The sequence below is a fragment of the Gadus morhua genome, chromosome 19, assembly GCF_902167405.1.
Source record: "Gadus morhua chromosome 19, gadMor3.0, whole genome shotgun sequence".
Taxonomy (NCBI): Eukaryota; Metazoa; Chordata; class Actinopteri; order Gadiformes; family Gadidae; genus Gadus; species Gadus morhua.
Window position 1 is genome coordinate 10,587,317 of NC_044066.1, and position 13,477 is coordinate 10,600,793.

A 13,477-nucleotide genomic window follows, 5' to 3' on the forward strand; every position below is an offset into this window, starting at 1 on the left:
GGGAGTCCGAGCTACATATAGGATGTAGTGCGCATGTGCAAACATCTACCCAGGTAAACCCCACCACCATGGCGGCGCGAGGCCATGTGCAGGATCCGAACGACAGGAGACTCAGACCGATATACGGTAGGGTTTCAATGGGAAATAATACCTACGCGTATTGTGTAGCTGTGCATTAACCCTCAAATCGCATGTAGTCGTGCGTGCTTTTGTCCAGCACGAGGTTTAGTTCATGGTAACACTGCGGCCCATGAAGTCGCAGCCCCGAACATTGTTGCCCGCAGCGCCGGATGACAGTGCACCTTATCTCAGTGTCATGCGGTGACCTCTCCCCGATTTATACTCTAACTCCTCGTACTTGTATTACCTCGACTGGCGTGGTCCTAGGACAGCGGTCTTCTGATGAGTTGGTGTCTGACGTTTAGGAGAATGCAGAGTGTGCTTTCTGTGCTAATGCTAGCCCTTTGACAGCTAGCTAGCCGTTTATAACAATGTGTTAGCAGGACCCAGTATAGACATGCTGCACTTGGTATGCTTGTTTAAACATGCTTTTTGCTATTTAGATGCATGGTTGCAATCTGTTGCATCTCTGCGATGTGCCAGCGGGGTGAACATTAAACTAGTGTGTCGGTAGCATTTGCTGCATACTTCTGAGTAGAAGATGCTAGCAGCTACCTCAGCCTAGTAATGTATGGGACACTGGCTCGCCCGGTGTGACTTCATTCTTCACGTTGTCCACTAGAGATGAATAAAGCAGTAAAGCAAATCCTTGAGTTCCTGCTTTTTGGTTAACGACGTTTTGGTAACATCTTTGTCTTCAGGGTCTGCGCTTTTCTTGTCTGTACTTTATACATGTGTTATATGTACTATTAAGGTCACTGTCCATATGACGCCTTTCTTTCACCCTGAAAAGTGTCATGAGTCTTCGTGTGGGGCCAGTGCTAAAAGGGTATAATCTATTTGGTGGGAATAGACACGTAGCTCTGCATACGTGTTTTTGTTAAATGCAAAAGATCCCAAAGGTCAATACACTTATTCAAAGATTTCATCCAGCTTGAATGTTTGAATCAGACCTGCTTCATTATAGGGCGCCATATCTGATGGTCCGTCCTTAATTAAGAAACACATGTTCTCGTTTATATACTATTGTGCTTCTTGTCAGTTATCACAGGTCATGAAAGTGTCAAGTTTACTGGAGAGAATAGACATGACCACAATGAACTGTCTAGTGCAGTTAAATTTGGCTGCCAGCTGTCTGTGTGTGGGGGTGTGTGTGTGTGTGTATCGCAGGGGGCGTCTTCAGAACTAACAGGACAAATATGACTAGGCGCTCTGGGACAGACCTAATTATACTATTTAACTGAAACATGGAACAGGCTTTCCGTCATCATGAATGCTGTATCAATTGCACTGCTTTTTAATAACGTATAATGACTCCTGATATTCACAATATTGTCCATGCGTTCGGTTTTCCCCTAGATTACCTCGATAATGGCAACAATAAGATGGCCATTCAGCAGGCTGACAAACTGCTGAAGAAACACAAGGATTTGCATTGTGCAAAGGTAAATTGTTAAGATGAATACTCTTGAAGAAGCCAGAGGGTTCATTTATTTGAATAATTAATAGGATATTGTTTTGCTCAATTTATTTTTAGTTTAGCCAGCTAAATATTCATCGCCCTTAACAACGCCACATTAATACTATGGTGTTAACCACTAGTTCAGCAACCCTGGTTAATGAAAAGATGCTTTAAAATAATTAATTAACAACAAGAGACTAGATTCGTCTAGATTGGCCCCTTTTGAGACGTAGCAAAATCCTATACAGATCATTTTCTAGAACTATGCCACACCAGTGCATTTGAACTTGTTTCCATATGTCCTATGTCCTTATGATACAGAAATGGTTGTATCTGCATTCAGTTGAAGTATAAGGTGTACTCTGAATCTGTTTCCTCAAGGTCCTGAAGGCCATCGGTTTGCAGCGAACTGGGAAGCAGGACGAGGCTTTTACTTTGGCACAGGAAGTGGCAACGCTGGAGCCCACCGATGACAACTCCTTGCAGGCTCTGACCATATTGTACAGGGAGATGCACCGACGTGAGTCACAGCGCAGTATCGTGAGCACACACTTCAGTTGTGCTCTCTGCAGTTGTAGTTTTCTTTAGCGAGGAATAAACCACAACGATGATGATGTACTCCGGCAGTAATAAGCAACCCTGGCTCCGCCTCGGCCGATATACCACAGTTACAGACAGTAATCAGATATGAGTTACTTTAATCTATAACATAGTTTTCTGCTGGATTTATACTAGCTCATTGATGCGGATCGGTTACTTTCATCTATAACACAAAGGTAGAGGCGTCACGTTATTACAAATGGTGGACAACCGTGAAATGTTATTGACCATTCCAAATCAAGTATTCAACTATGTTATAGTGGCGATAAATGTATAGTTTAAATAATGTAAAAATAATGTAAACCTCATCTGTCAGTAATGTTTCCATGCATCTTTGCATCGACATTTCTGCTGACCTTATTGTGAATACTTTGTAGACATATTTTCCGTAAATGTATGATGGTCCTGTTCCACGGCGGCCCCAGGATGCAGTACCTCTCATCACCGTGTTGTCTGGTTTCAGCCGAACTGGTCACCAAGCTGTACGAGGCGGCGGTGAAGAAGGTCCCCCTCAGTGAGGAGTACCACTCGCACCTCTTCATGGCCTACGCCCGCGTGGGGGAGTACAAGAAAATGCAGCAGGTTTGACCGGCATCTCCCCAAAGCCTCCCCATGTGTAGATACACTGTTGTGAAAGGGATCGTGTGTGTGTGTGTGTGTGTGTGTGTGTGTGTGTGTGTGTGTGTGTGTGTGTGTGTGTGTGTGTGTGTGTGTGTGTGTGTGTGTGTGTGTGTGTGTGTGTGTGTGTGTGTGTGTGTGTGTGTGTGTGTGTAATACCAGCTAGATGAAGGCAGTCTATATTACCCACAGTTCATTTAGCGATTTTGATTCCACACTAAATGCCAATCTGCATTCTTCTCCTTTTCTGTTTACAGGCAGGAATGGCTCTCTACAAGATCGTCCCCAAGAACCCTTACTACTTCTGGTCCGTGATGAGTCTGGTGATGCAGGTCTGTGCAGGCCTCCATCCTGTGTCACCAAAGCCGACGTTCATCAACACTGTTGTCTATTCAGGGTCTAACGTGTGTCTGTGTGCGCGTGTGTGTTCAGGCCATCTCCGCCCAGGATGAGAAGCTGGCCCAGACCATGTTCCTCCCCCTGGCCGAACGCATGGTGGAGAAGATGGTGAAGGAGGAGAAGATAGAAGCAGAGGCTGAGGTGTGACATTGGCCCCTTTTGATACCAATAATGCTTAACGTTATAGGGCCAATAACTTTATCAACAGGGTGATTGGCCAATCGATCAAACGTCCTGGGAGGGCCCTCTCACCTGTAATATCACAGCAGATCGATATTTTTTAAAATCTCTTCTAATGACACACCTGGTGGTATAATGTGGGCCGCAATTTCTGTCGTGTCCATTGGAAAGGTTAGTCTTCTAAAGACACTTGGAGTGGGATGGCGATGTGGGGCTTATGATGGTTATTATTGTTACAATAGATGTGTCTGTGTTGTTGTGTGGCTTCAGGTGCAGCTGTACTTTATGATACTGGAGCGGTTGGGGAAATGTGAAGAGGCCCTCGAAGTGATCAGGGGCCCGCTTGGTGGTAGGCGCTTGTGTTTTTATGTGTGTGTGTTTGTGTGTGAGCGTGTGTGTGTGTGTCTGTGTGTGAGTGTGTATCATTATGGGTGCACTACAATAGAGTCTGACCATGCCACGCTGTGTTTCTGTATCCCCCCGTAGAGAAACTGACCAGTGAGTTACAGAGCAGAGAAAGCAAGTGTATGATGCTGTACCAGCGACTACAGCGTTGGCCAGAGGGCAATGCCCTGGCCAGCAAGCTGCTGCTCAAAAAGTAGGAACCCCCCCCCACGCCCTTATTAGGCTGTACCGCTCATCTTCATGCTTGCGATTCATCTGCTTCCTGCTGCCCTTGTTTGGCTTTACTAATGTTTTCTGCTCCTGTGTTGTTTTAGCCCCGATGATTGGCAGTTCTATTCTTGTTACTTTGACTCCCTCTTCCACCTGATTGACCAATCGTGGAGCCCGCCGGAGGAAGGAGAACAGTGAGTAGCAGAGGAGGGGGAGGGATTTCATTTAGCATAATTAGAAACTTTCCCGAATTTGGTTATTTTGAGGTAATGGAACCTGCTGATTCTATATAATTGCCTGTCCTAGATAGCTCTATTTGTTCATCCTGATCTCTTTTTTAGCACTATTTTAAGAAGCAGGGTTGGTCAGCTGTTTGGTTAGCCGGTGACATGTTAGCCAAGCAGGGTTGTGTATTATGTGGGTGTATATGATTTGCCAGCAGTAGCTATGTTATGACATGCTCAACCCTATAGCCTCTTATTATGCTTGGTAAATGGTCAGTGTGTGCTGTCGGTATGTTATTTGTTACCTACACTATGCAGGAAGAATTCCCTGGATGGATTGACGAGTGGATGGCTGCATTTTATTGTTGTGAAACCTTCGGGCTCCGATATTCTTTAGTCTAGTAAATTGTTGAAAAGTTACATTAGTGCAGGTTAAGCTCACCAATCGAGCAGACTAAAGAGGATCCCACTCCATATCATAGCCCATAAAACAGTCCTACCATCATTGAAGCCCCTCGTCTCCCCTCTCACCCTCTGCCGTCCCTCCCCAGCTGTACAGAAGGTGGGGTCCATAACACCGTGGCCGAGGCCATGACGTTTGTGGAGGACCGCATCAAGGCGGAGGACCAGAAGGAGACCCGGCAGCTCCGGGGCCCTTACCTGGGCCGCCTGGAGCTCATCCACCGGCTGAGGGAGAGGGGCTGCCCTGAGGAGGCCCAGCTAGGTAACCCACAGACGGGCCTCCTGCCCTCTTAAAGGGGCCCTTTGTTTTATTGGTCAATACAAGCCATGTAATGACGTGTCCACGCAGATGCATAGCTCTCCCCCTTGTGGACTGCGCTAACTTGTACGCTGGTGTTTGATCAGTCCGCGCTCCACCTGGGTGGAGACTCCCAATTGTGATTGTCACCAGTCAGTGAGTCTAATATGTCGTTCCCGCCTCTCTGTCGCTTGGCTCTGTGTGCAGGGGAGCCGTGGGATCTGATGACGCAGTACTTCAGTCAGTTTGGAGACAAGCCCTGCTGCATCACGGACCTGAAGTTATACCTGCACCTGATGCCCCCTGAACAGCACCTCAAGGTCTGTCGTGGCTCTCTCCCTCTCTGTCCGCCTCCGTCTGTCAAGCTCTCACTCACTCACTCACTCACTTACTCACTCACTTACTCACTCACACACAGCTGAAGCCCTGCTCTGAAGGGCCGTGTGTTCTGCGTGTCTTGTGTCGGTCTCTAGTTCATCCGCGGGCTGGGGGAAGCGGTGCCTCTCGGCGGGGAGTCTGAGGAGGAGGGCGGCTCGGTGTTCCCCGAGGACACCAAGGCGCTCCAGAGGCACCTGTGCGTGTGTCAGCTGAGCCGCGCGCTGGGCCTCCACCACGCCCTCAGCCCTGAGGGGAAGCTGAGGGTCATCAGAGACCTCAAGGCCCACTACCACCACGGGCTCAAGTTTGGTGAGTCATGGCTGTGGGCATCTGGGCGTATTTCAGCGGTGTTGCTAGTTTATTGTTATGGATTTCTTTTGTAGTGCAGAACGGGGTATCATTTTGTTATCCAATGGCATCTTCGGTGTTAAACAACACGTAACCTTGTTGCTAACCAAGTCTCAGTGACTCGGTACATTTCCCAATACAAACCATGAAGACCTTTTTAAAAGAACTTGACTACAGTATACACATCTTTCTCCTTTTTGTTTTGCATGATCTCCCTCATAAAATGAGTGAATATGTGTGTGCTCAAACAGGTGCGACCGCTCTGAAGACGGAGCTGCAGTTTTCCGACATGTACTGTCTGATGGCCGCGCACGTGTACGTCGACCTATGGAAAGAGACGGGTCAGTATCCCCTTCAAATGTATTGCCGTCCTGCTCTGCTTCCATCCATCTGGCTTTTTTGTTTGTTCATTTTATAGTTATTCCTCCTTTGTTCGTTCCTTCTTCCTCAAATCGTTCTTCCCCTTCCTTCTCAAATTGTGCTTACCCTCTTGCTCAAATTGTCTTTTACTTTCTTCCTCAATTTCGTGGGCTTTTGGCTTTCTTTGTCGATTAGGCTTTCTTTCTCCCTGCCTCTATCCTTCGGTGTCCTGTCTGATGTGTGCCCTGCTCCCCGCTCCCCCCAGGGGAGGAGTCCATGGCCTGGCAGGGCATCGGCCTGCTGCAGGAGGGTCTGTCCCACTCGCCCTCCAACGCCCAGTTCAAGCTGCTCCTGCTCCTCCTCTACTGCCACCTGGGGGCGTTCGAACCCGTGGTGGACCTCTACTCCAGCCTCGACGCCAAGCACGTGCAGCACGACACCATAGGGTCAGTACGGGCGCGCACGCACCCACACACACCTGGCAAAAATATACACTTGGTATCGGATCAATTTAGTATCAGCATTTTTTTTTTTTTTTTACCTTTTTTTTTTGTGAAAAGTGAAAATATCCCCTCTCTTACTTTTTAGGTATCTGTTAACTCGTTACGCTGAGCCTTTGGGTCAGTTTGCTGCAGCCTCCCAGTCCTGTAATTTTACCCTCAGGTTTTTCCACTCTAACCAGAAAGATGTAAGTCATCCAATGTCCAGCCATTGTTTATTTTGTCTTTACTATTAGTACAGAGGCTTTACTAGGAAAGGCATCATCCAACGTTATCTAGACATTTATCCGTATCCAGATTTGTACTGTTTAACTTTAACATTAATCTTTGAAATGTTATTTTTTCTCCTTAACATCTCCATGTATTCCTCATTTTTTTTTGTCTGTTCCTTTTTTTTTTTCATTTCCTATTTATTTCTCATCGCCGCTGTTGTCCTTGTGTGTCGCTCCACCAGACCTCAGAGTACATCATCCAGGCGTACAAGTACGGGGCGTTCGAGAAAATCCCAGAATTCATTGCTCTGCGCAGCCGGCTCAACCAATCGCTGCACTTTGCTCAGGTCCGCACGGAGAGGATGCTGCTCGACCTCTTCCTGGAGGCAGACATGTGAGGATTATACTCGCTCCCTCACACTCACGGAATGGCAACAACACAAATAAACTTCCTCAACTAGGGAACAGCATCAAAATAATTAGAATTGTGAATTTTAAATGATACAAATTCCCCCCTATATTGGATGTGGTTATTGTTCCCATTAGGGTTGCCGCGGTATACGGTGTTACCGGTGTTGAGGCCAACACCGATTACTCGGTGTTGCACACCGGCAACACAGATTTATTTATTTTTTATTTTTTATTTTTTTCAGTAATAAAATACAATTGTCGCGCCGAGAATTGACGTGCTTCCTTACAAGACCGGTAACCATAGCAACGCCGGTTAACAAACCCCGTGAAGCCCAATCCCTACGTGAGCTCCCCGCGCTACGGCCATCCGGAGGCGCACAGAGCTTTCGGCCGTGATATTATGATATATAAAATTATATTATACTATTATACATAGAACGTTATAAGACGCCGAGAATTGGCGCGCTGCCAGCCGCTGTCACTGAGTGTGAGAGGAGAGTTGACGGAGAAGATGGCGGTTGACCTATAGTTTCAAAGTTAATACCGGTAATACCGGTGTTGACACGAGCGTATTACTCGGTGTGAAAATGTCCACATCGCGGCAACCCTAGTTCCCACGTATGATCGCATGTGACCACAGCCAGCGATGACTGTGCAGGAGAAACAGGATGTCTGAAACAAGCTGTTTTTAAAATGTTTAACAGCACACAAGGGAAGTGGTGTCCTTTCACAGGAAGTTAGTCTTTGGTTTGGATGTGTAATGTTGTGTGGTCTTTCGACAGCGTGTTGAGTCTGGAGGAGAGTGTGAAGTCCATGAGTTTGACCCCAGAGGAGGACGACATCCCCTGGGACACCCTGAGAGACAACCGAGACCTCACCGTCCTCACCAGCTGGGACCCTAGAGACCGGTGGGTCCTTTCAGACTTTCGTTTTAAGTCTGCAGACGCTGGCCTTCTGCCTCACGTGTATATATATATATCATTTTTGATTTGTTTCTCTCCAACTAATGATGAGTATATTATTTTTGGGTGTGATGATGAGTCGTGAATCCGTCATTAAGGCGAATTCTCCACCCCGGACCTTCGACGTTCACCAAACAATAAAATACCCCATCCTACATATAAATCCTTTAACGTGCTCCCGTGCTGAAAATCCAATTACTATAAACACCATTTTTTATCTTTTACCATTACCTTTTAAAAATGACCACGAACCGACCCCTTTAACTCAAACTATGACCTTCAGACAAACATTTCCATCAACGATAACGTGTCTTTCACGTCATTCAGAGCCCAGTTACAGTCTGGACGGTCTCATCACGCCTGTGCCCCCCGTCCCCCCGTCCCCACCCTGCTCCCCCAGGTCTCTGACTGAGGAGCACCGGCGCGCCTCCATGGAGGAGGAGTGCCTCTGGCTGAGGATGCGCTCCCTCACGCTGCGGCTCCTGGCGGCCCTCACCGCGCTGGGCCGCGCCCACCAGCAGCAGAACTCCCTGGGCAGCGAGAACGGCGTGGGGGACAAGGCCTCGGTGGCGGCCCGCCTCTTCTCCCAGCTGGAGCAGGCGCTGCAGAGCGCCGCCTGCCTGTCGGAGAAACGCTCACAGGTAGGTTCCACAGCCAGGTCGGGAAGGGGTGTCCTTATTTGGGCAGCATTTGATTGTTTATATTTGAATGTATTGGTACATTCATGTTTTAATTGGAGGCGGGACATTTTTAATGTTTCACAATTTCACCCTGGGCTTGGGGGAGCAGCTACAGATTTCCTAATATTGACGTTGTGGACTAGAAAAGACACAGAATTTGAACCTGTGAGATCTGGATGGTCTCACAAGGGTAGCTATCGGTGGTAGGCTGGTTGTTGAGTCCACCTGAAAGGCACTGGTTTCAATCCCCAATGTCCACAGCCTAACCCTTGAGCAGGATGCCTCGACGCCTACCTGCTCCTTAATGACATCGCTCTGGATAATCCGTTTGTACCCAGCAGTCATATGATAAGATCTAATTTATTTGAGCTCGCAGTTCAATTGTTGTTCAATTTAATTAGAACTCGCTACATAGTGTCTGGAGCCTTTTCTGAAGTCATGGCTGGGGTGTTTGTGTAATGCTTGGCTTGCTGTGCGGTTTTCCTCTCCAGTATCCATTCCTGGGCCCCCCGTCCACGCGGCTGGCTGCGGCCCTGGCCTGTGGGAGCTGCCAGTGTCAGACCTCAGCGCTGCAGCTCACCGTGCACCTGCAGGAGCTGGAGACCATGGGACTGGGTGAGACACAAACTTCCAGAATCGTGTCTATAGATATCCATTTGTTACTTAAAAATATATAGTTCTCAATATATTCTTGTTTATGTATTTAAATATTTTTTCCTTAAATTAATTATGGTTGTGATAAAGAAATCTCTTGTCCGGGTTAATAAAGTACATCCTTTCTTATCCATTATAACTTGTAATAACAGCATCAGCCTTCCGGTCACCGGTGTAAATTCTGATCTGTGGTTTCTTGTCGTCTTGTGTATAGATGAGTCAACAGAGCTTCAAACACGGATCTGCAACACTTTTAAATCTTTAGTAATACAACTTCAAGGTAATACGTTTGCTTTGTTCATGTAAAATAAATTGTGTTTCTTATTTTGAACCCCAGACCAATGTTTTGGTCAATATTTGATGTCTTATTGTTGTTGTTTTTGGTTGCAGAAATGTCAAATAAATGCAACGGCGATCTTTTGGAAATGAAAGACAGCCGGTTGAAAACCCAGCCCTCCCTATTAGAAAACCTAGTCTTCTTTCTTGAGGTGAGGCATTCGATACTTACCACCATGACACGCAGTGCATCCCCCATACCTCCACCATGTGGTGCCAAGCTGCTGTAAACCTGTAAACACGCCCGGTTCGCCCCTCTGCTGCAGACGATGAGCGTGGTGCTATGGGTGGCCAGTCAATGTGCTAAGGTGATACGACCGCTCAAGGCGAGTCTACAGAAAAAGAAGAAGAAGAAAAAGGACACCAACACAGCCACGGTAAATCCTTCTCACTTTTGTCCCTTCTTCTCACCTTTTCCCCTGTTGTGTCTTCCACACTGCGTGCGAGTTATTGGTGTACAGTTTATGACGTGCCTTGATTTAATTGACTTCACGTAATAATTTGACTGTAATGGGCAACACAGCCCATCCACATAGTAGCGAATGCTACCATGTGGATGTGGATTAGATGCGAAGGTGTCGCATCTAAAGTTTTAAGTGACAGAGCAAAAGTGGAAGGAACTTTAATCTGTAACTTTAAAAGAATGGGTGCGTTGTTTACATGCCGGGCGACACTTTGATCTGAAAAATGACATTCAGTCAGTTTATCGACAAATAGTCTTGAGTTTAATATCAGGATCAGAAGTGCGTCCAAGCCGCTGCCGGGCTGGTTTTAGCTGCTAAACTAGCTTGAGGTTCCAAGATAGCTTGAGCTGATGAGCTAGCTTCAGCTCCTAGGCTAGCTAGACCGGTGGGCAGGGCTACAGCCGATAGTGAAGAGATGGTTTGTGTTTTCTCCCCGGTCTAGCCCGCGGTGGTGTGTGGATTCCAGGTGCTGACCGGTGGCCTCCAAGAGGTCCTCAGCCAGGTGCTGGAGCACATCAAGACCCAGGAGCTGGGGCTGACGGCTCTCAAGCTTGCCTCTCTCACCCTGGAGCCACACACGCAGGTAATGACAACGCACACGTAGCCCCCCCAACCCCACACTGGTAACCTCCCCCACATGCATGTTCACACACTTATTTTCACCTTAATGGTGGTGGTGTTCTTTTCTTGTGTGATCAGGCACAAGGTGACTTTATAGATACGATGATAATGATTATGAGGACGTCCGGCATGATGTAACTCGTTCGGATATTAATGATGATTATTGTGTCTCTCAGGAGGAGGAGTCTTTTATCAGGGCTGGTATGGACAAGGTGCACAGCAGTTATTTACGCTCGCTGCAGGAGTTGGGAGATCTGCTGAAGAGGAGAGCAGAGACGCTAAAGACCCTCAAGATCTGACACGCCATCGCCACCATCGACACCCCGATCAAGATCATTGTTATTGACACATTCGCCCCCCCCCACCCCCCCTGCACCACTCTCAATCTTTATCTTGGCTCATCGTTTACACCACACCCACCAGCTCCACTTAACCTCCCTCCAATGCCAGCTGAAAAAAAGAGCAACGTTTTGTTTGGAATCTCCGTCTCCCCTTTCACTACTCCTCAAGTTGGGTTCATGTGAATTGTTCCCGGCCTCCTTCTCCACTCTCCTCCCTCGGCCGAGGCGCTCCGTATCTCTCACGTAGCACAGCAGAATCTCGTGAAGTGCTCTTGGGGGAAAATGACACGGCAGTTACACAGTAAGAAAATGAAAACCATAGCAGCGAAAAATAGATGATTATAAAAGAGCAGTTTTAGATTTAACGACTTATAAATTATTGTACATAGTCTGCAGAGCTAAGCCTCACCATCACGGCATCAACTACTCTTTGACTGAACAGGAATATAAAGAGACAATAAAACCACTATTTCCATTGTATGTTAGTTATTACGGCCACCCCCCTCCTCCATTTTAATTTGTGACAGAGTCCCTTATTTTTTTTTAGCCTCACACAAGTGTTCTCCATTGGTTGCTTGTCCTACATGTAGATATGGAGTTTGAATAAGATGGCACTGTTTTAAATCTGCATCCATCACAGACACGACTTGAGGCCACAGCCGAGGGGCCAGAGACTGAATTCACTTGGTTGTGTTTTTAATATTTTAATTTTGCGTGTTCATTATTGTATCGGGGGAGGTTCATTCATGTCGTAGTTTCAGTATTAAAACCAAATTAATTGAAACGTATAAGTCACACAAATTAAGGATTTAACTTAGGATGTCAGCTGCATTACTCTCCTGCCCCCCCCCCCCCCTCTGATATACTGGTTTCAAAATTGAACATCCACAGAACTCTTTTATAATGCATCTTCAAAGTGAGTTGAAAGTTTCAGAGAAGAATATGGTTGAAGACTGTTTATGATTATGTCATAATGAATGCTCCACAAACACATTGCCTACATTACCTACTGAGCCATTTTAAGTACAAGCTGTGTTAATGCAATAGAAGACGTGGATGTCAACTTTTTCAACAACTAATTGAAAGACTGTGCTTGTATATTTAACAGTAATTATGACAATGAGGATAAAATAAATATCAACACATGCTAGGATTAAACTAAAACCAAGTGCCTGTGTTGTCAATACATGTACCCATTCAAAACTCAACCAAACTCAAAATGCTCTCAAATCTTCTCATGTCTGTTTTTCTACAAAGATGAAATGCAATAGAGGTAGGTTTTGTGACTCTTGGTTGGCTATTTGCTTTTGCACTAAACTGCCATAACCAGTTAATGTATTTTCCACAGCTATTTCAACATTGGACCTAATTTGTAAATAGATTTAAGATGGTACATTAACTAAACTGCTGCAGTAGAAAATCCATTTGTTGTGTTTTGTTTTGCCTTGGTCTACCGCCTCCTTTCAAATACACAGGATATTTGGTCTCCTACATCTTGATCAGCTTGTGAAAAATTAATAGCTTAAAGATCATTTTCAGGTGACTGCATAAGGAACTAAATTAGCGAGGGAATTTCATGCAACAGCATTAGTAAGAATAAGCCAAGACCGCAGCCATAAGCTTTCTGACCCTAAAACATTGCGAACTTTAGTGCTGTGTTAAAAATTCTAAGTAAATCAGAATTTAGAGTTACATAATATATCCCATCTTGACACCCATTTGTATATTCATACAGAGACGTCTGGTAAACATGCCTTTGTTTTGGCTTCTGGCCCACCCGAATCATTAAGCTTGAGAAAGTTGTTATCCGAGTTTTTGTTGAGGTTGAATGTTTGTTGAATGAGTGTCATCCTACCCTTTCATTCTTTTGTTAAAAAATTTAAAACAAAAACACTGGAATGTCAATTTTTAAAAAAATAAAATTAGTAAATATATCGTGCGTTTCGTGTATTTTTCACTTCTGCAGAATAATATGAACATAGTTGGGGATTATCAAGGGAAACTTATGCCATCGTGATTTATTGATTGTATTCACGCCTTGTGAATACGTTATCCATTATGCAAATATGGGTCATTAGGAAAAGGACGATTTAACTGCATCTTATTACACTCTTTACAATATTAGGTCAGTTACAATTGCTCCCCTGCAGGCGTCTGCTACACCGACACGGTGAATGTCATCTTATATCAAACGAAGAAGAGTGCACAATTCCTCGCTAAAGTAGACCGCGA

At 45.8% G+C, this 13,477-nt stretch overlaps 1 protein-coding gene across 1 annotated transcript; it reads left to right on the top strand.

Moving 5' to 3' along the window:
- The first annotated feature begins 13 nt into the window (after positions 1 to 13).
- naa25 (N-alpha-acetyltransferase 25, NatB auxiliary subunit) lies at positions 14 to 12,669 on the top strand. The gene is made up of 24 exons (XM_030342192.1): positions 14 to 126; positions 1,480 to 1,565; positions 1,964 to 2,102; positions 2,646 to 2,764; positions 3,058 to 3,132; positions 3,233 to 3,340; positions 3,650 to 3,728; positions 3,866 to 3,977; positions 4,099 to 4,188; positions 4,770 to 4,942; positions 5,186 to 5,298; positions 5,452 to 5,665; positions 5,956 to 6,045; positions 6,330 to 6,510; positions 6,653 to 6,752; positions 7,019 to 7,170; positions 7,970 to 8,095; positions 8,550 to 8,790; positions 9,321 to 9,444; positions 9,698 to 9,763; positions 9,874 to 9,971; positions 10,086 to 10,196; positions 10,726 to 10,866; positions 11,081 to 12,669. Exons 1-24 carry the CDS (start codon positions 69 to 71, stop codon positions 11,201 to 11,203), a joined length of 2,919 nt encoding a protein of 972 aa, XP_030198052.1. The 5' UTR covers positions 14 to 68; the 3' UTR covers positions 11,204 to 12,669.
- The last annotated feature ends 808 nt before the right edge of the window (positions 12,670 to 13,477 follow it).